General features: G+C 62.1%; 4 protein-coding genes across 4 annotated transcripts; 2 read left to right on the top strand and 2 right to left on the bottom strand.

The window, feature by feature from the left end:
- Positions 1-2,514: 2,514 nt before the first annotated feature.
- CHLRE_04g222850v5 (uncharacterized protein) lies at positions 2,515-4,305 on the bottom strand. The gene is made up of 2 exons (XM_001692141.2): positions 3,809-4,305; positions 2,515-3,668 (listed from the first exon to the last, which is right to left on the bottom strand). Exons 1-2 carry the CDS (start codon positions 3,969-3,971, stop codon positions 3,589-3,591), a joined length of 243 nt encoding a protein of 80 aa, XP_001692193.1. The 5' UTR covers positions 3,972-4,305; the 3' UTR covers positions 2,515-3,588.
- Positions 4,306-4,357: 52 nt separating this feature from the next.
- CHLRE_04g222800v5 (uncharacterized protein) lies at positions 4,358-8,185 on the bottom strand. The gene is made up of 6 exons (XM_001692140.2): positions 7,504-8,185; positions 7,084-7,241; positions 6,788-6,910; positions 6,442-6,630; positions 6,110-6,304; positions 4,358-5,942 (listed from the first exon to the last, which is right to left on the bottom strand). Exons 1-6 carry the CDS (start codon positions 7,958-7,960, stop codon positions 5,628-5,630), a joined length of 1,437 nt encoding a protein of 478 aa, XP_001692192.1. The 5' UTR covers positions 7,961-8,185; the 3' UTR covers positions 4,358-5,627.
- A 91-nt stretch (positions 8,186-8,276) lies between these two features.
- Positions 8,277-11,341, top strand: CHLRE_04g222750v5 (uncharacterized protein). Its single transcript, XM_001692236.2, has 6 exons — positions 8,277-8,388; positions 8,669-8,829; positions 9,060-9,422; positions 9,593-9,757; positions 9,912-10,094; positions 10,277-11,341. The coding sequence occupies exons 2-6, from the start codon at positions 8,710-8,712 to the stop codon at positions 10,511-10,513; spliced, it is 1,068 nt and encodes a 355-aa protein (XP_001692288.1). The 5' UTR covers positions 8,277-8,388; positions 8,669-8,709; the 3' UTR covers positions 10,514-11,341.
- A 1,813-nt stretch (positions 11,342-13,154) lies between these two features.
- On the top strand, positions 13,155-19,751 carry CHLRE_04g222700v5 (uncharacterized protein). The gene is made up of 11 exons (XM_001692235.2): positions 13,155-13,236; positions 13,508-13,624; positions 13,816-13,919; positions 14,137-14,307; positions 14,496-14,750; positions 14,997-15,149; positions 15,420-15,593; positions 15,798-16,163; positions 16,344-17,366; positions 17,521-17,655; positions 17,911-19,751. The coding sequence occupies exons 2-11, from the start codon at positions 13,558-13,560 to the stop codon at positions 18,622-18,624; spliced, it is 3,162 nt and encodes a 1,053-aa protein (XP_001692287.1). The 5' UTR covers positions 13,155-13,236; positions 13,508-13,557; the 3' UTR covers positions 18,625-19,751.
- Positions 19,752-19,765: the final 14 nt, after the last annotated feature.

The raw sequence follows: 19,765 nt of genomic DNA, 5'->3' as shown, positions 1-19,765 counted from the left end.
ACTCGTCCACGTACACCACAAGGTGCGCGTACTTGTCCACCAGCAGGCGGAGCAGTGCCCGGTTTGGGCCCCGCCCCAACCTGCTGATGCAACCGCCATAGCCAGTGTTGGCGTTGCCCCAGCCAACAATGACCTCCTCCTTGGGCCTTCCACCAGCCAGCTGCTGCGCCGTGTGCTCCAGCACCTGTACCCGTGGCATTGGTGTAGCGTCAGCGCAATGCAGTTGGTGTGGGTGCATCTGCTGGTCCCCTCCCCTCAACCCCCACCTTCTGCGTCCGCACATGGACAGTCAGGCGCGACTGCCGCTGGCCCCACTGCCGGTAGAAACGGAGCAGGTGCCACAGCCCGTACTGTTGCACCGGCGCAGGCGCAGACCCGGCAGCCGCCGCCGCGTCCACGCCACCTCCAGAGTAGAGGTAGCGTATTCGCAGCTCATGGTCAGCCGCCGACGCCACCTGCGCGCTGGGTATCCCCGCCTGACAGCGCTTGAGCGCCGGCTGCTCCTTTAGCCGTGCCTGCTGCCACAGCTGACGGCCTGTCTGGCCTGTGCAGTGGCGGTAGCCAGCGCCAGACAGCCGGGTAAAGCAGGCGCGCTGCTGGCGGCGCCGTTCTGTTGCGGCACGCTGATGCGTGTGCTGGCGCGTGCCCCGCCACCCTCGCCTCTTGCCCTTCCACCTCCCGCCCCCCTTGCGCCGCCACCTCCGTTTCTGCCCCCGCCGACGCCGTCGCTGCTGTCGCCGCTGCCGCCGCTGCTGCCGCTGCCATCGCCGCTGTTGCCGTCGCCGCCGTCGCTGCAGTGGGGGCTGGGCAGGCCCAGGAGCCTGGCCATCTGGGCCACGCCAGACGTGCGCGGCTCGTGGCCGGCCACTGTAGCTGTGCGGTGAGAAGCCAGGTAGTTGCCTACGCCGGGATCAACGCACACGATGCGCATGGGGCTAAGGGTTGCCTGCTCAAAGCCAGCCAGCGGATCGCCAGCCGCGACCACGCCCGGCACTGGGTTGTCCCCGGGTGCCCGGCCCGGCCCGACACGGGGCCCACGCTGGTCATCGTCTTGATTGCCGCTGCCTCCGCTGCTGTGCACCCGCCTGCCGCCACGCCCGCGCGCTCGGCTGCCCACGCGCCCGCGCGACGGGCCGTTGTGCGCCCGCCTGCCGCCACGCCCGCGCGCACGGCTGCCCGCGCGCCCGCGCGACGGGCTGCTGTCCGTCCCGCTGCCGCCAGCCGCAGTAGCCTTCTTCAGGGCCACACATGCAGCGGCACCGTCCGTGCGCAGGAAGCCGGCAAACTCCCAGCCGTCCCATGCATTGCGCTGGGTTTGGAACCCGGCGACCAGCCAAGGGTCATGCCCTGGCTCCAGCCCCTGCCGCTGCAGCCACGGTTCAAACGACGCGGCTGAGTCCGCAAATGCTCGCCAACCACTCTCCACAGCGCTCTGCACCGCCTTGTGCACTTCTGCCGCCCCACCGTTATCCCGCTCTGCAGCAGCCGCGGCCTCCCAAGCAACCACGAGCACTTCGCGGTTGATGAGCACCTCCTACAACGGCATCATGCAAAATTAGGCCGTGTGTGGCATCTTCAATGCCCTCCCCGCCCCCGCCCAGCCCACCTGCAGAACCGTGTTGGTGATGGGCACGTGCAGGGGCATGAGCGACGCCTCCACAACCAGTGAAAACGGCTTCGTCCGCCTCGCAGCAAACTTGGCCTTCACCAGCTCGCCTCGCGGAGGTGGCGGAGCGGCCGTCCGAAGTCGGCGGTCCTCGCTGACGAGCCACCTGCGCACAACGCAATGCAGCTTTAGGAGGGCATGACTCAACTACTCATCCAGACTTACCCATTCACCCCATGACAGCAGTCCCAGGTAGCGGCCCCTGACGCACCTGTGCCTGGGCAGAATATCACGCAGCAGGTCCGCCGCCGCGCTCACCAGCAGCAGGGGGTCCCTGTCCAGTAGACGCTGCTGGCCCGCTTGATCAGGATGTAAACCCGGAGCCTTCCACGTCTGCACCAGGGCGGTTGCCTTGACGTTGGCGCGATCCAGCAAGCCGGCGGGCACAGCCAGGCCGCCCATGTCACCCTCGGTGTGTGGCAGCTCCCGCCAGCCCATCAGTGCCGCTGTCATCAGGCTCGCCAGGGCTTTGAACACCCTGGCGCCAGCGTCAGCCTGGCACGGGAGGGCGCAAGGGCTTCTTGTACACTTTACGCATTAAGATCACAGACCGCAAGAGATACAACGTGCACAATACCCGCTATACCTTACTGCCCATGCCTGGCCCGCTTCGCACCTCCTCCTCCTCGTCATCGTCGTCCTCCTCCTCATCATCATCATCGTCGTCGGCAGCCAGTGCAGGCGGCAGCTGGACCTCCAGCACGGCCCGGCTCCACTTGCGCACCCACCGCTTGACGGCCGGCACCACGAACCGCTTGACGGCTGGCATCAGCAGCAGGACGGCCGAGAGGCCAAACAAAAGCGGCGCGTTTCCACGCGGGCTCTCCCACAGCAGCTGCACCAGGCCTAGCGAATAGAGGTTACATGTGGGATGACAGCCGCGGGCAAGCCAGGGCTTCATAAACGCACGAGACACGTACGCACACTCGAGGAGAGAACCTCGAATGACCCCCATGCTCCTCGCCTCACTAAAGGAGGGGAGGAACCCCGAGCAAGGCTCACCGCAAACGCTAGCGCTGCTCACCTAAGCCGCGGGTCGGCGTCAGACTGACTGCCACTTTGCAAAGTGCAACTCCTACCCCAAAACACCAGCACCAACAGGGCAGGGCCCTCACACTGTTGGGTGCAGCCCGAAGCTGCATCCTGTCGACGGCCTAGGGCCGTGCAAGTTCGCTGAACCACAAGGATCAGCCGGTCCGACCCACCAGACAGCACAAGCCACAGCGCCCGCACCCTAGCGCAGGCGGTGCAGGCACGCCCACCGCCCAACCAAGTCCACACAGCCGCGCAACACCCTAGCACAGCAGACACGCGCCAGCCAGCCTTCGCTTAGTCGGCCTGCGCCAGCCAGCCTTCGCTGGACTGCCTTCGCCAGACTGCATTCGCCAAGCAGGTCTCTCCACTGGCCACACCACGAGGTGTGTAGATGCGCCCACAGTTCCAGCCGCCGCCGCCCGGAAGACGCCGGTCCTGGCTCCCGCCGCAGCGTGCCCCTGTTCACGCGCAGCGAGCCCGGCGCCACGTCAGGCCGCGGCAGCAGCCCACAGCAAGAGTCGCCAGCAGCTCCAATCGGCCCGCCGTTACCGAAAGAGCCGCTCAGCGACACGCCACTGCGAGCCCGGCAGCAGCGAGCGCCCCGCCAGAAGCATCGCGAAGCCATGAGGACGAGGTCGAACGGCGAGCAGGCGCGCCACCCACGCTAGGTCGCGAAGGCTCCACGGTGTGAAGTCATGATGTTCGGCAAAGATTGCCAGAGCGGGGTCCGCTCGGCAGGACGGCGACGATGATGTCGCCGACTGAGTGGCGCGCCGCAGCCAGAGCAGTACTGACGCACTACAGCTGACCTAAGCAACGCCAGGGACGCCATGGCCTAGCCCTGCGGCCCCGCCAGCACTTCCAGCCAGTCCGCGCAGCAGGAGCGCTCACGCTTGCTTAGCGTGTGCCCTCGAGCTCGTCCTCATAAAGAAGGCATACAATGCCCCCAGAGCCTCCACAACGACGTCTGCGCGGAGTGGAGGCAGGCGCAGATTGCAAGAAAACCCTTCGCAGGCGCAGATGAGAAGAAAGCCCCAGTCCCAGCCCCAGCCTCAGCCTCAACCTCAGCCCTAGCCTAGGTCCACAGCGCATCTGCAAAACACTTACCGCGCGGAAGTTGCTTTTGCAGCTCCTCGCGGACCTTCGCCTCGATCTTCTTGTCGATCATCCTCTCGATCTTCTTCTCGATCTTCGTCTCGATCTTCTTCTCGATCTCGTCGAATAGCTCCTGCGGAAAATCGCTCATCTGGAGCTTCGGCGGTGTGGACATTTTGAGAATCTTAAGACTTAAGCAGTCTGCGTGTAGATGGCCTTGCCTTTTGGAAATTGCGCTGTATGTATGGCTGCTCAAAGTTTGGAAGAATTCTACATAAAGGATTCATGGCCGCAGCTTTAGGAGAAATGGCCACCTTCCCCAGCTCATCAAGCTTTTCTAAACGATATTTCCTCGACCTAAAGCCAGCCTCAGCTCATAGAGCCCTGATTAACACAGGTTGTACGGCAGGGGGTCGGAGACTTGACCACAACAATGCGTGCGCTCTACTGTCATGTAATAGCTGGAGGTGGCTTCTGTTCGGGGGCGGGAGTCCCTTGGGTTGAGTTCGTCCAGGCAGTTATGCACAACCCATGGAAACAAGTGATGGACATAAACACTATGATTGCGGTACCACAAGAGAGGACAACCCGAGCGTGCAAGCACGCAGGGGCACCGAATGCTGCCTGGACGAACTCAACCCAAGGGACTCCCGCCCCCGAACAATGCCACCTCCAGGTTGGTTGCATACTCTCCCCGTCTGGATTCTAGCAACTCCGCGCATAGTGAGTCAAAGCCAAGCCAGGCACCCAGATGCAAAACCCGCCAACGCCTCACCATACAGCTTCACTGCCGCAAGTCCAGGCAATGCAGGTAGATCGTTTGATGGCGGGCCGGCACCCCCGCACAACAGGCCAATGCTCTACGGACCGCCCTATCAAACGAAAGCACCAGTCATTTCGCAAGTCTGATTCGTGATGAGGCGCCAAGAGGCACGGAGGCCCAAATACGAAGGCCGGCTCCTATGGCAGGGCTCTAAAGCGCAACGTCCACATTCCAAAGTACCAAAGCAGCCCAGACGGCAAAACCATACATTGAGGAGAGGCCGGCGGGGACACATTGTCTTCAGGCAAGCCAAGCAAAATCTTATCATCAGCACCACGCGCGAGGAAGGGGTGGTGTGTGGGCACCGCATCCCATCCACGCGGGTGAATCCCCGACGTCACGAACGATTTAAACCGCCCCCATGTATGCACAGCATCACTATTTACTAGTCCCCCATTGTTCCGGCTGGCGGCCCGGGGCATTCAATACATGCGTGACACTCCGGGTCCCACTGTCCCAACGTTGAATTTAAAGGTACTGGGTGCAAGCTAATGCAACGTTACACATTGTATCACCTACGATCGAAGTGCCCGAATGTGGGAGAAGCCTCCCACGCCCCATGCACAGTCTCTCAGACGCGGGCTTGCCGTACTTGTCGAGGTCCTCCAATGCCCAGCGAGGCCTCCTACTCCTACTTAACAGTTGCGGTGACTTTAGGTTTACTACACTTCCTACGGTTCACTCTCTCACACAGCTGACACGCATTCAGCAGGGTGTACATGCGGCATATGTACACCCTGCTGAATGCGTGTCACTAGCAGCTCTCACAGTGCTTCCCTCACTCCTGCACTAGCTTGTCAAGGTCCAATCCCTGTGCACAATACCTGCATATGTAGCCAGCATTCCAGCCAGTGCTATGCCGAGTCTCTTTGTACAGTTGGTACATGTCAAGTCAGAGAACATGGATACGCACATCTAACCTAATGACACTATATCTTATCATGTTGTCAACCCCTGAGCAAAATCTTTGCATAGGCCAACAGCCACCCCGCCATTAACACGCGCAAATTACTTCTTCTTGCCCCAAAAGAAGCTGGTGGTGCTGGCGCCCGCGTCCTCCTTCGGCGCCGCGGTGGCCTCAAAGGGGTGGTCCATCTGGGGAGCACCGGCGTGGGGGTCGTTAAGCGAGGCCTTTCTTACGTAGCTGCCCCAGGCGGGGGCGGCGCCGTCCGAGTGGCTGCGGCTCATGGCACCGCCCAGGCGCCTCATCAGGTACTCGCGAGGGATCTCCTGCACCAGCTTGCCGGTGGAGGCGGCGGTGGCGGCCTTGCCCTCGGATGCGCTGGCGGAGGCCAGGATTTGCAGCTGGCGCGGCGACAGAGCCTGCGGGGATGCGGCAGCAGGGGCACGATTGGGCGTTTAGAGACGAGCACAATCGCAATTGAGAGGAAGCCGCAAGCCCGCAAAGCATTGCCAAGCGAAGCGTCTGTGTCTTCCCGCAGCGCCCCACACACCGCCCGTGCCCATGCCCAATGCCCCGCGGCGCTCACCGGCACCTTCTCAAGGTCCAAGTGCACCTTCTCGCCGTTCACCACCACGTAGCTCTTGCCCACGCCCACGAACTCCAGGGACGGCACATCGGTGTTGTTCAGGTCGGCGGCCCAGTTGTGGATCTGCACGCCGGTGAACACGGCGTAGTCGGCCTTCTTGGGGTCCACGGCCTTGGAGATCAGGTACTCCAGGTCCTGCGGGGGAAGAGGGGGGAGCGGAGAACGCTCCATGGTCAGGAATGACTAATTACAAGGGCCACAGTACAGCGATAGTTGCACCCTACCAAGCTTGCAAGTCACCCCAGCGCAGGCCGGAGCAGACGGGCACTCACAGCGGAGATGACGCGCTCTGCGGCCTTGGTCACGTCCACCAGCGAGCAGTCCAGAGGGTTGATCTTCTCGTACGCTAGGCGGCGGGCGATGCGCTGCTTGAGGATGGAGTACTCGGGCTCCAGAGGGTCGTGCACGCCGGGCTGCTTGCAGTTGGCCTCCAAGCCGTCGCGCTTCAGGTCGCCCATGCACTGCAGGGGTAAAGAGGAAGGCAGGTTCGGTAAAGAGCGAGAGGCGGCAAGCAAGAGGGAGCCGTGCACGGGCAGAAACGCAGGCGTGCACCTACTAGCGCTTGCTCATACCCACGACAGGTGCTTGCTTTTGCGCTTGCTCCCGCCCAAGGCTCACCGCAATCAGGGCACCGCAGGCAGCGCTGGCGCCGGGGCGGTTGGGGCGGCTGACGGCGCCGACCTTCCCGTCGCTATCGATGGCAATGTGTGGGAAGGAGAAGAATACGTAGCGCTCCTTGCCCTATGGGGAGCACGTACAGAAGCGAGCGTGGGGACATGGCTGGGTCAGTAATGGAAGGAAAGCTCTGCTCTTGCAGCTGTGCACCACGACGTGCCAGCTGTGCACCCGTCACGCACGCCTCCTGGCCCCATGCAGAATCCCAGCTAAGCTCCAAGCATAAGCCCCTTACTCACCCCGACCACGGGCGAGTGTGACAGGCCGGCCTTCATGCCAATCACACCGCAGGTCAGCACGCCGCCAAGGCCGTGGGTGCTGAAGCACGAGCCGAAGGCCGCCTCAATCTTGTCCTCCAGGATGAGGCACGACTCATCGCGGCACAAGTTGCTCATGGCTGCGGGCGGGGGAGGATGGCGCGGGGCAGCATTAGACAGCAGCTGGGGATGGGCTCGCCGAAGCAACTCGGAATCGCGGCACGGTTCGTGGCAGCAGGCGCCTGGACCAGGCATCCTTATGCGACGCACGCAGCAAACTTTGTGGAAATGATCAGCCCCGTCCTCCATGCTTGACTTATCATACAGAACCCACTGCGCCATGCCCCAGTCCCGGCGCCGCCAACCAAGCCAATGACGCCTCGGCCCCGCCACCCGGCTCACCAATGGAGTTGTCGCCAGTGAAGCCGTAGCCGGCCAGAGCCACCTCCACACGCGCCATGAAGTCATCCACGGACAGCGAGGTGGGGAAGTGCTTGGTCACCTCCGCCAGGCGCTCAGCCAAGCCGGGGGCGCGAGCATCAGTGGCCCAAGCAGGCTGGTTCTGAGCGGCGGTCGAGGTGCTGAGGGAGTTGCTGTGGCCGCCGGGGCAGAAGGCACGGCCGCATGAGCAGTGGCCCGCGCAGACCGCCTTGCCGCAGCTGCACGGCTTCAGGGCACCGACAGGCGCGGCAGCGCTGCGCGCAAGCAGGCCCTCTGACCGGGCGATGGTGGACATCATGCGGGGGCGAGCGGCGTTCCATAGCGGGGCAGCGAAGGGCTCAGAGGTCTGGGTCAGGTTGGCCTCCAGCGCCGAAGCAAGCTGGCTAGCCACAGAGCGAGAGAATGGAGTGCGCGGCATTTTGCTGCGAAGGTCTTGTTGGCTATGTTGGGACTAGGGCTTGCAGGACGGGCGCACTTCGGGTATGAGTGTTGTAAACAAGCGACCGAGTCGTCGCACTTCTCTCCTCGGCCTTAGCGGAATCGTTCAAATCGAGCGTAGTTTATGCAAGCTAATGCAACGTTACGCGTTGTATCACCTACGGCCGCAGTGCCCGAATGTGGGAGAAGCCTCCCACGCCCCATGCGCAGTCTCTCAGACGCGGGCTCGCCGTACGAGACCTCCTACAATGCCGAGCGAGGCCTCCTACTCCTACTTAACAGTTGCAGTGGCTCGGCCTTTACTACACTTCCTCCGGTGCACTCTCTTACACATATACTTTGCTCGCCCGCTGCACTTCGCTTCTGAGACTGCTTTGTAACCCGCGGCGTTTTCTATTCCGACCTAAGGTCAGTTCATGCAGCCAATCCCGGGCGTTAGCCAGCAACTATTAGCAATCTGATTAAATGCAGTCAAGGTTTTGGGGGGGCAGTTGTGGCAGTTCAGGCCTCTGCGACTGGTCCTGCCTCATTATGAGGCCACCTGCATATGTAACGAAACCAGCGCATGCAAAAGCGACCAGCGTCCAGTCGAGCGTTGCGAAGTTCTGGCCTGCGCACTGCGCACATGCAAGGACCTCCCAATCGCACCTTCCTGACAGCTCTTTCTTTGTCTTTCGCACTGCTTCAGGCACATCACGTTTCTGTTTGTCTTTATAAACCGTCCGCAAAATGGCATCCGACGCTATGACTATCAACGAGGCGCTGATGGAGGTGGAGCACACTCCCGCCGTCCACAAGCGCATTCTCGATATCCTGCCCGGCATTTCGGGTGGCGTGGCACGTGTCATGGTGAGCAATCATGCGCGGTCTCGTAATTACCGCTGTGTGTGGGGTTACAACCGAAGGACGCGCAGGTCGGGAACGCAGGGCGCCGACTCGTGCTGCGAACTCGCGAGGCCAAACCGTGGGAGCGTTTCCTGCCCCCATGCCTGTCCTCTAGCTCCCCACTACCCCATTCCGCCACGTCCCCTGCCCTTACCCACTGGTGTCTCTCCCTACCTCCCTGCCCCCCCTCGCAGATCGGCCAGCCCTTTGACACCATCAAGGTGCGGCTGCAAGTGCTGGGTCAGGGCACTGCCCTGGCGGCCAAGCTGCCGCCCTCGGAGGTGTACAAGGACTCGATGGATTGCGTCCGTAAGATGATCAAGAGCGAGGGCCCGCTGTCCTTCTACAAGGGCACCGTCGCGCCTCTGGTCGGCAACATGGTCCTGCTGGGCATCCACTTCCCCGTCTTCTCGTCCGTGCGTAAGATGCTGGAGGGAGATGACCACTACTCCAACTTCTCTCACGCCAACGTCCTGCTGTCGGGCGCGGCTGCCGGTGCCGCCGGTTCTCTGATCTCTGCCCCCGTGGAGCTGGTCCGCACCAAGATGCAGATGCAGGTGCGTGCGTGGGCGTGGCTGGGCTTCGCGGGCTCCCTGACTGGGTTTCGAGTTTTGTTGTTGTTGTGCGGTCTACTCGAGCGCTAAGTGCGCTTTCCTGCTCAGCCCGCCATGCAAGCGCCTTTGCTGAAACCAAACCTGCCACCCTTGCCCATCACTATTGTCCGCAGCGCCGCGCCGCTCTGGCTGGCACGGTGGCCGCCGGCGCCGCCGCCTCGGCTGGCGCCGAGGAGTTCTACAAGGGCTCGCTGGACTGCTTCAAGCAGGTCATGTCCAAGCACGGCATCAAGGGCCTGTACCGTGGATTCTCCTCCACCATCCTGCGTGACATGCAGGTGTGTCGGCTCGTCTTGCGCTGCTGCCTGGGGCGCGTATACTTGCCAGGCCGCCCAGATTGGCCATCTTTCGCTGTTTGCCACTTCGTTTCCCAAGCTGCAACTGTTCAAAGCTGACCGTGCCATCCGCTGCCCCTCGCGCTCCGCTCCTCAGGGCTACGCCTGGTTCTTCCTGGGCTACGAGGCCACTGTCAACCACTTCCTGCAGAACGCCGGCCCCGGTGTGCACACCAAGGCCGACCTCAACTACCTGCAGGTCATGGCCGCCGGCGTGGTGGCGGGCTTCGGCCTGTGGGGCTCCATGTTCCCCATCGACACCATCAAGTCCAAGATGCAGGTGAGAGCCTATATTCTTTGCAGAGAGAATGGGCGTAGCAGGATGGGGTCGGAGCGCGCCGGGCAAACCAGGCAGCACAGCGCACAGCTGACAGGTCCTTACCCTGCACCCGCTTCCCGCTAACGTGTGCTGACGTTGCATCGCCGCTTCCCGCCTTGCCCAACACTCGATTCCCTCGCCAGGCCGACTCGTTCGTCAAGCCCCAGTACAGCACTACCATTGACTGCGTCAAGCAGGTGATCGCCAGCGAGGGCCAGGCGGGTCTGTGGCGCGGCTTCTCCGCCGCCATGTACCGCGCCATCCCCGTCAACGCCGGCATCTTCCTGGCGGTGGAGGGCACGCGCCAGGGCATCAAGTGGTACGAGGAGAACGTGGAGCACATCTACGGCGGCGTGATCGGCCCCGCCACCGCTCAGTAAGCGGCTGCCATTGGCACAGCTTCGCAGCCGCTAGTATTCGTTTGCGTGCTGTAAAGCTGAGCAAGGCTTGACGGCTTATCCACGACCGCGTACGAATTACATTTTCCACGTACAGAGGCTTGTCGTATACACGCTTTGTAGTGTTGTTTCTTAGGTAGGCAGGTTCAGGTGTTGGCTGCTGATGCTGGTCCCTGTCGGGCCAGCCTGGCATTCTTAAAAACTGACTGACTAGATAGACGCAGGATAGGGTAGGTCGTTACCATTGATGGAAAGCACTGTGTAGGATGGGACAGGACAGGGAGTCACTTACTCCTGAGCCTATTGTAGCTAGCACGCATGCAAGTGGGGTGAGGGATAGCTTGAGCTTGCGCATTAACCTGCATTGATTCTTCCCGATGATGCCGGGTTGCTTTCGGTATGTAGTATAGCGGTGACGATGCAAAGAGACCAAAGACGTGGCCTAGCTGCGATGCTGGTATGCAGAGGGGGCTATGTGTTCAGGTTGCAATCTGTTGGTGGTGAGGTTTGCGGGTGCGGCCCTTGAACATTAGGGCTCCTGCTACTTGAGTTCTTGATTGGCCTAGTTACACTCCCTTCCACATTGCGTTTCGAGGGACACTTGAAGATGAGCAGATGAGAGCGCGTGTCTGTATGTATGGTTTTGGACCTTGTATGGTTTTGGACCTTCGGAGGGGAGAGCGAAGAGAGAGCGTTGCGATTTAATGGCAGTGCACTCGAGGGGACAGGCAGCCACGCATGGGGCCTGCTCAATTTCCGCCAGGCAAGGAGGAGACACCTCTCAACTGGCGGGTGTAAGTTCTCAAGAAAGAGACTACTCCCCCACCCAAAGAAATGGAGGAGTTTGGTGGGACACCAACGGCAAAGTGCAAGGAAGGTGGCAGCGCCTCGGTGAGAATGTGGGATTGCGTGATGGGGATGATGTATGTTTTAGGAGTAATGCACAGGATACAGCGCAGGACGATGCTCCTGACACTCCCCTTTCCCAAAGCCCAACGGCGCTGTGGCTATGGCAGCCGAGTGCACCCCATTGACAAAAGCTGCAGCCGCAGCACGTTGCGCCATCATGCAGCCACCCCGTCGGCCCACCACCGATTTCACCAGTCGCCCAGTACCCAGCTTATGCCCCTTGACTGGCTCTGCTACATACTCTCGTGCAAACAGTTTCCCCACATATGACCAGGGCCTTACCGATCTCGGCGCACTGCTTGTTTGCACATCTATCACGGACGGTGTGTGCCCCTTCCCAATGCCTCATTCTGTTGTGCTTTCCTAACACACTCCTTGGCTGGCCGCGCCCTTATGGCTTGCGCCGCGCAAGAGCATGGCTAAGGATGCAGCGCGGAGCAAAGGCTATTGCCACACGACGCGGCATGTCCCCTGCACCCGTTCCATCCCTACTCCTGCCTTCGGCCCCGCAGATACTAACCCACCCCAAATGCCTACCACCTTCCTCGCCGTCTTCCACCGCCACCGCTCTCCTCATGTCACTGTGTGCTTTTAGTGCTACATGTCTGTAGGCCGGCATGCCCAATCATGACTTCGCCCCCCTTGTTCGGCACCTAACGACACCGCACGGCCACTGTGAACCCCCCTGTGCTCTCTCTATCATCTCCCCTGCTCTCTATGCGTCAGGTCTGCACCGTGGTTAAGGTCGTGGTGTGAGAGCGGCAACATGCCGTACGGTGCACAGAGGAGCGGCAGAGGAGCGTGCACCCTCGGGGTGTGCCGCCCAAACCCAGGCGAAGACTAGGACATGGCCGCTTAAAGCCTCCGACTTTGCAGCACTCACAATGGGCCTTGCCCCCAGGCCCCGAGTTTTCCGCTGTCCAAGCTGGGCGCCCCTTCATTACATCAGATCCTCAGCTCCGTTTGCAGTCCTTGCTCCCCTGCCAATCGCCGGCGCTACATCAACAAAACGAAGCGGCCTCGGCGCCTGTGGCGTCGGACGCCTCCCCTGCTCCATGCAACTCGTCGGTACAGTAACTCCGGCGTTAGACCAGCCGCGCACTCTTGCCCTGCCTCTGCCAATTGTTTGCCATTTGTTGGGTATGGGAATTAGCTGCGCCCTAAGGGACTTTACCAACCTGCCTTGCCACTGTCCCATCACACACCCCTGCTCCATGCAGCTCCACGGACGCGTGCAGGGCTCTCTTCCACCTCCTCTACTCAAATAAGCAGGTCGCGCCGCTGGCAAGCAACTCTGTGTATGCCAACTTGTGAAAGCGCATCAATGATTGGTGGGCAGCACCAAGCGCGAGCGCCGTGAGGGATGCTACGATGGCGGGAACGGGCAGGTGAGCGAACCAACGGCCCAAGTTTGCTCATAGCATGCTCTGAAGAAATTGAATGACATAGCTAATTCCGCTTTAAGGTTGCGCTCCATTGGAGCATCCAAGGCGAGAGCGAGGGACTGCACGCCGTTTGGTCGCTAAGCAAGCGCGGGTGCTCGGGCCCGGCGCATTTGAGTATACATCATATCGCGAAGCAACTCAAGGAATTGGGCAGAGCCGAGGTGCATGATGCGGAATTTCCCGGATTCGGGGCGCATGCCATGCAATCGGCTCGTGAACTTAGGGCCGGACGCTCGCCCAGCTTCTCCACTTTAAAGACCTGAGCCTGGCACTAGACCAGACAGGCAGAACTTTCTTAACAACTTTCAAGGCCCTTAGCTGGCCAACCCGTTGCCTACTTCTGCAAAGCAGGTGGGACGCCCCTCCGGCGGCTGATGCTGGTCCACACGCACCTTAGCGACAGACTATGACCTTCTAAGACTAGTTCCACAACAATCAGCGACTCTCAGTGCTATAGGCTGAGCTTCTAGAGCCTCTGGCAGCAGCATGCGGCTCTTGGTTGTTGGTCGCCGGGCTTTTGGTGCTGGCTCTTGACGCGCTGTCAGGGCATCCCAGCGCGAGCTCTGCATACGTTGTGCAGATTGCGCTGAACCCCAACGCCGCCGCTCTCCCGCCCTTGCAGAGTAGCGCGGTTCTACCGACCCTCGCTTCGGTCCAAAGGTTTTGAGAAGGATGTCTGCCGACGCCGACGTTAACCTGGTGATTCGGATTGAGGAGGTCAGCTCGAAGATTGCTGAGCGTGAGTATTCCAGGGGCCGACGCCGGCGGGGGACACATAATCAGCGGCCTGTTGCACGGTCTTGTGGACGCGCTGTTAGGCGCTCTGGCGCTTTAACCTTGATTGTGCATAGCGCAGAAGTAGTCTTTGGTGGTTGGCTTTGGGTCCGGGCACTTTTGACAATTCGGCCGAATCTGCCCTCGTGCACGCAGTGCCGGAGTCGAAGGCTTCCGCTGAGATCATCGCTAAGGTCGCCAGCGGCGATGCCTCGGCGGCTGATGCCCTCGCGGCCCACCTGAAGAAGGCTGGTGCCAAGGTGCGCCTTCTTGGCGCCGACCCAAACTGTGCTGCTGCCGCGCTCAGCTTATCGTGCATGCCCACCTTCAATTGCCCAGCCGTATCGCATGGGAAGCAATACCGCAGATCACGTCGGACTTGTTTGTTGCATATTCGCGGGGCTGGACGTGGCAAAAAGAGCATGCACTTTTCAGGACCTTCGCTGAGCTCGCTGTCCCTGCCCTTCCTGTACACAGGGCTTCGGTGCCACCGCTGCCCTGAAGGCGGCCATCGAGGACAAGGCCAACCCCGCTGCCCGTCAGGCTGGTCTTGCTGCTTACCAGGCCATCTGCGACAACATCGGCAGCGCTGCTGAGCCCTTCCTGGCCCCCCTGCTGCCCGCCGTGCTGGAGCAGTGCGGTGACAAGGTGCGCAGGGTTATACAGGGCTGTTTCAACCAGCCACAGGGACCAGCGATGGGCCGCCATCAACTGTGGGGGAGGTTGTGACGCGCCTCTGTGCACCCACATCAGTAGTCCAGCCGGCCACCCACTCCCCAGCTCTTTTTCCCGCAAACCCCTGCTTCCTCCCCTCCCCACACCGCCAACCTGAGCAGAAGCCCGAGGTGAAGGCCGCCGCTGAGGCCGCCTCCAAGGCGCTGATCAGCATCATCAACCCCCACGCCGTGTACACCATCCTGGGCTACCTGTTCGAGTGCATGGACGCCAAGAAGCACCCCGCCACCAAGGAGGCCTCGCTGCTGCTGGTGAAGCAGCTGGTGGGCATGCACCCCAAGCAGATTACCCGCGCCCTGCCCGACATCGTGCCCGCCGTCTCCGGCTGCATGAACGACTCCAAGCAGAGCGTCAAGGTAAGCCGCGAAGGCGTTTGTATGGAATGGGATTTGGACGGGGGCTGGGGATGGGGCGCTGCTAAGGCGCGGTTCGAAAAGGGAATCGGTGTCAGGGTCATGCAAATGGTTTCGCGCACGCGGGGCTCGCGTTTTTTGAGGGGGGGCTGGTTGGGGCCGAAGCATGCACGTTGCGGTGACCTCCGCCACTGCTCGACACGTTGTGACAACCATGCCGCCTGTCCCTCTGTATGTCGCCTTCCACAGGACGTGGCCACCGAGACCATGAAGGAGGCCTGCACGCTGGTGGGCAACCGCGACATCAACGCCATGGTGCCCCTGATCATCCGCTCCATCAACCACCCCGAGGAGGTGCAGGAGACCGTGCACAAGCTGGCCTCCACCACCTTCGTGCAGGCGGTGAGTCGGGGTGCTTGGTACCTGGCTAGCGAGCGTGACTTGACCTGTTGAAAGAGATGCAGCGGGGCGCTTTGGGCGTAAGCTTTCCCAGGAAGTGAGAGGGGCACCGTGCCAGCAGCAAGTAGGCTACTCCGAGTGAGCCCCACCAACGCGAACGGTTTGCCTGGCTAGCAGCTTCGGGCGTGAGGTTCGGGGGACTGACAAAACTAGCCGCAAGTACCCCGGCTGACCGCGTTGCCTCGCCGCTCATCTCAATTCAATCCAACACAGGTTGAGGCCCCCGCCCTGGCCATGATGGTGCCCCTGCTGCTGCGCGGTCTGCGCGAGCGCGTGACCGCCATCAAGCGCAAGGCCGCCGTGGTGGCTGACAACATGGCTAAGCTGGTGGACAACCCGGCTGAGGCCCTGGTGTTCCTGCCCCGCCTGATGCCTGAGATCGAGAAGGTGAGCCTGGGTGCGAAGTGGGGTGGCTGGTGAAAGGGACGGCGGTAATCGGGTGTCGGAGTTGCGGGGCGGCTGCCTGGTGGGGCTCGAGGTGGGAGAATGCATGGCGCCACTGCTGTCTGCAAGGTGGTTTGTGCTCCGTGTACCGCATGTTGGTGCCGCTCCCCTCACCCCTTCCCGCTCTCTGCCCCTCCCGACCAACAGGTGGCCAACGAGGCCGCTGACCCCGAGCTGCGCAAGGTGTCGAACAGCGCCATCAAGACGCTGCAGCACATCGAGACCGAGGGCAAGGCCAAGCTGGCCAAGACCCTGGACAAGGGCGCCGCCCTGAAGACCCTGCACGACCTGCTGGCGGCCACCGCCGAGGGCAAGAAGGGCCTGGTCCCCGAGGCCTACCCCGTGCTGGACTACGCCGCCGCCCTGTGCGCCAACCTGACCAACAACAAGAACTTCGAGATTGAGGAGTGGCGCGACAAGGTGATCGGCACCTACCTGGGCGTGTTCGTGTCCAAGGACACCCTGGCCCCCATCGCTCAGACCCTGGCCGACAAGTGCTTCGCCGAGGTGCAGGTGAGCGGACGGGAAGGTGACAGGGCTCATGTGCACGTGCGAGGGTGTGTGTATGTGACTCGGCGTCCTGACGCCGTGAACGGTGTTTGGAAGCCTCACAACGCGTGGAAAACTGGGCACCCGACCATGTTTTCAGCACTTACCTGCCTCTCCTCACGCCACCGACCCACGCGCGCACAGGTCAAGTCCACCGAGTACTTCGACGACGAGGAGGGCGAGGAGCTGTGCAACTGCGAGTTCTCGCTGGCGTACGGTGCCAAGATTCTGCTCAACAACGCCGCGCTGCGCCTGAAGCGTGGCCGCCGCTACGGCCTGTGCGGCCCCAACGGCGTGGGCAAGTCCACGCTGATGCGCGCCATTGCCAACGGCCAGGTGGACGGCTTCCCGCCCAAGGACGTGCTGCGCACCGTGTACGTGGAGCACGACATCGACGGCTCGCTGTCGGACCTGAACTGCGTGGAGTTCGTCTTCGCCGACGAGAACCTGCAGGCCGCCGTGAACACCACCAAGGAGCAGGTGACCAGCATGCTCTCGTCCGTCGGCTTCACCGAGGAGCTGCTGAACAAGGCCGTGGGCTCGCTGTCCGGCGGCTGGAAGATGAAGCTGGCGCTGGCCCGCACCATGCTGATGAAGCCCGACATCATGCTCCTGGACGAGCCCACCAACCATCTGGACGTGCACAACGTCAAGTGGCTGGAGGACTACCTGGTGGGCCTGGACGAGGTGTCCTCCATCATTGTGTCGCACGACTCCGGCTTCCTGGACCACGTGTGCACGCACATCATCGACTACAACAACCGCAAGCTGCGCGTGTACAAGGGCAACCTCTCGAAGTTCGTGGAGCAGAAGCCCGAGGCCAAGGCCTACTACGAGCTGACTGCCTCCACCCTGACCTTCAAGCTGCCCGAGCCCGGCTACCTGGAGGGTGTCAAGACCAAGGACAAGGCCATCCTGAAGGCCGACCGCGTGTCCTACAAGTACCCCAACACCGACCGCATGATCTTCGAGGGCGCCACCGCCTACTGCACCCTGTCGTCGCGCGTGGCCTGCATTGGCCCCAACGGCGCCGGCAAGTCGACCCTGATCAAGGTGCTGACCGGCGAGGTGGAGCCCGTGGCCGGCACCGTGTGGAAGCACCCCAACCTGCGCATCGCCTACGTGGCGCAGCACGCCTTCCACCACCTGGAGAAGCACCTGGACAAGGTGGGTGGGAGGGGGTGGTTCGCCCGGGCTTAGGCGTGGGTATGAGTGTCTCGACAGCTCGATGCTGCGTCGGCCGTCCTGACAAGCAGTGACGGTATTGATGGTTGATTGACCCCGCCTGACCCGCCATCCTCGTATTTCTGTTCCCGCGCAGACTCCCAACGAGTACATCCAGTGGCGCTTCGCCCCCGGTGAGGACCGCGAGGCCCAGGAGAAGGAGACCCGCCTGACCGAGGAGGAGCAGAAGAAGCTGCAGGAGAACAAGGTGCAGATCGGCGACGACCCGAAGGTGAGAGGAAGGGCGAGCAGGACAGGGAGGAGGAGCAGGGCAGGTTTGCTGGGCCCACGTGGAGCAGGAGCAGGCGTGTCGGGAGAGGAGCTGTAATGGAGGGCAAATTGGAGTTGCATCAGTACACGTGGGGACGGGTCAGATGGCGAGCGAGCTTGGTCAAGCATCAGTAATAGGTCCCGCAGGCTGCCATGTGTCCTCCTCCACGTGATTCACGCCGCGCTCCCATTTTCCTCGCTCCTCTTCACACAACAGGTCAAGCGCTCGGTGGAGAAGCTGCTGGCTCGCCGCAAGCTGAAGAAGTCGTACGAGTACGAGGTGCAGTGGGCCAACACCGCCGCCGACCAGACCAGCTGGCTGCCCCGCGACACCCTGGTGGAGCTGGGCTACGAGAAGCTGGTGAACGAGCTGGACATCAAGGAGGCCGCCGCGCTGGGCCTGTTCACCCGCCCGCTCACCACCGCCTCGATCCAGAAGCACCTGGAGGACCTGGGCCTGGAGTCGGAGTTCGCCCTGCACAGCCACATCCGCGGCCTGTCGGGCGGCCAGAAGGTGAAGGTCGTGCTGGCTGCCGCCACCTGGCAGAACCCCCACCTGATCGTGCTGGACGAGCCCACCAACTACCTGGACCGCGACTCGCTGGGCGCTCTGGCCGGCGCCATCAAGGACTTCGGCGGCGGCATCGTCGTCATCTCTCACCACAACGAGTTCGTGTCCGCGCTGTGCAATGAGCGGTGGATCGTGGGCGGCGGCAAGATGGTGCGCGAGGGTGACAACCTGATCGCCATTAAGGAGAAGGTGGAGATCAAGCAGCAGGATGAGGTGATTGACGCCTTCGGCAACACCATCAAGGTGAAGGGCCCCAAGAAGGAGAAGATGTCGAACAAGGAGAAGAAGGCGCTGGAGAAGCTGCGCAAGGCGCGCAAGGAGCGTGGCGAGGTCGTGACCGACTCCGAGGAGGAGTGCTAAACGGGCTGCTTGGGCGAAAGCGAGGACAGAGGCGTGGCGGGGGAGGAGCGCGCCGCAGCGCTGCTTGCGTGGCGTCGTGGCGCGGCTTCCCGTCCGCCCTGCTGCTTGCAGCCGAGCGGCCGCCGGCCCGCTTGGGCGGGCGGCGTGCGCGCGGGCTGCTGCTGCACTGACTGGCCTGGCGCTGGCGCAGAGGAGGCGGGTTTCTTGGGGGGCCTGGGGTGGCGGCCGTGAGGGACGGCGCCGCCTGCCTGAGGTGCGTGATTGCGGTGCCCACAGTTGGGGGCGGGTGTTGCTGAGCCGTGAGTATGTCGAGTCGCACGGTGATGGGGCGCCTGTGCTCGCTGGGGCGTAAGCCGCCGCGTGCTGCTTGACGGCGGGAGGTGTGTGCGGCCCTCCTGCGGCCTGCCACGTATGGGAGCCCCGCGGCTTGCCCTTCGTACAGCGTTGGCCCTTGTGTACAGTCGTTCCGTTTGTCGTTATGTCGACCGGTTAGTCGGGTGACGTAGGGGGCCGTGACGCGAGCCCCAGCCTAATACAAGCCCTCGTGCCTGTGTGTGGAGGTCACCCACCTAGAAGAGCCACATCGTGAGTGTGCAAGTATGGAACCGGCGCCGGCTTTGCGCGCTCGCACGCCCTCACCCGCAGTGGAGGGGCGGGCGGCGCGGCGCACGAAGTGCGTCTGGCGGCCGGGGCGCAGCTGCTAGTGAAAGGGTTGGGAAGCGCTGGTTGTGCGACATGAGTATCCGGAGAGGGGCAAGTGCCCAACACTTCTTGAGGTGCGGTCTGGTGTGCCGCCTCAGAATTAACTGACAAGACCTTCCGCTGGATTTCCGCAGTGGTGTTACAGGAGAGTAGGGAGCAGTGGGGCGATGGATCTCGAGAGAGGACCTAAGACTGAACATACAGGCTGTAACCAAAGCCGAATGCTCTGCCCCGGCGGTCCAGATGATGAAGCAGGATGAAGATTGCAAAAGAATGGTTAAGAGATTCAGGTTGCGAAGGCTACATGCCTACAGCCACTCACTAAACTGGGGTACTGACCGCGCACCCAGCGGCATGGATGAGAGGGCAGGGCGACGTGGGAAAGAGCTACCATGCTCTCGGGCTGAACCACATCTAATCCCGTCAAGCTTGCCCCTTC

Source organism: Chlamydomonas reinhardtii, chromosome 4 (assembly GCF_000002595.2).
Source record: "Chlamydomonas reinhardtii strain CC-503 cw92 mt+ chromosome 4, whole genome shotgun sequence".
Lineage (NCBI taxonomy): Eukaryota > Viridiplantae > Chlorophyta > Chlorophyceae > Chlamydomonadales > Chlamydomonadaceae > Chlamydomonas > Chlamydomonas reinhardtii.
Note: the sequence above shows the minus strand (reverse complement) of the source record. Positions and strands in the feature narration are given on the sequence as shown.

What these genes read in the sequence shown, in the direction of transcription:
- CHLRE_04g222850v5 (XM_001692141.2), bottom strand. Translation starts at nt 3,971, where the DNA reads ATGTCCACACCGCCGAAGCTCCAGATGAGCGATTTTCCGCAGGAGCTA. An exon ending in GCAAAAGCAACTTCCGCGCG is followed by an intron (nt 3,669 to 3,808) that starts GTAAGTGTTTTG and finishes CACTCCGCGCAG; the next exon opens with ACGTCGTTGTGGAGGCTCTG.
- CHLRE_04g222800v5 (XM_001692140.2), bottom strand. Translation starts at nt 7,960, where the DNA reads ATGCCGCGCACTCCATTCTCTCGCTCTGTGGCTAGCCAGCTTGCTTCG. An exon ending in CACTGGCGACAACTCCATTG is followed by an intron (nt 7,242 to 7,503) that starts GTGAGCCGGGTG and finishes CCCCGCCCGCAG; the next exon opens with CCATGAGCAACTTGTGCCGC. An exon ending in TGGACCTTGAGAAGGTGCCG is followed by an intron (nt 5,943 to 6,109) that starts GTGAGCGCCGCG and finishes GCATCCCCGCAG; the next exon opens with GCTCTGTCGCCGCGCCAGCT.
- CHLRE_04g222750v5 (XM_001692236.2), top strand. Translation starts at nt 8,710, where the DNA reads ATGGCATCCGACGCTATGACTATCAACGAGGCGCTGATGGAGGTGGAG. An exon ending in GCACCAAGATGCAGATGCAG is followed by an intron (nt 9,423 to 9,592) that starts GTGCGTGCGTGG and finishes TATTGTCCGCAG; the next exon opens with CGCCGCGCCGCTCTGGCTGG. An exon ending in CCATCAAGTCCAAGATGCAG is followed by an intron (nt 10,095 to 10,276) that starts GTGAGAGCCTAT and finishes TTCCCTCGCCAG; the next exon opens with GCCGACTCGTTCGTCAAGCC.
- CHLRE_04g222700v5 (XM_001692235.2), top strand. Translation starts at nt 13,558, where the DNA reads ATGTCTGCCGACGCCGACGTTAACCTGGTGATTCGGATTGAGGAGGTC. An exon ending in CAGCTCGAAGATTGCTGAGC is followed by an intron (nt 13,625 to 13,815) that starts GTGAGTATTCCA and finishes TCGTGCACGCAG; the next exon opens with TGCCGGAGTCGAAGGCTTCC. An exon ending in AGTGCTTCGCCGAGGTGCAG is followed by an intron (nt 16,164 to 16,343) that starts GTGAGCGGACGG and finishes ACGCGCGCACAG; the next exon opens with GTCAAGTCCACCGAGTACTT.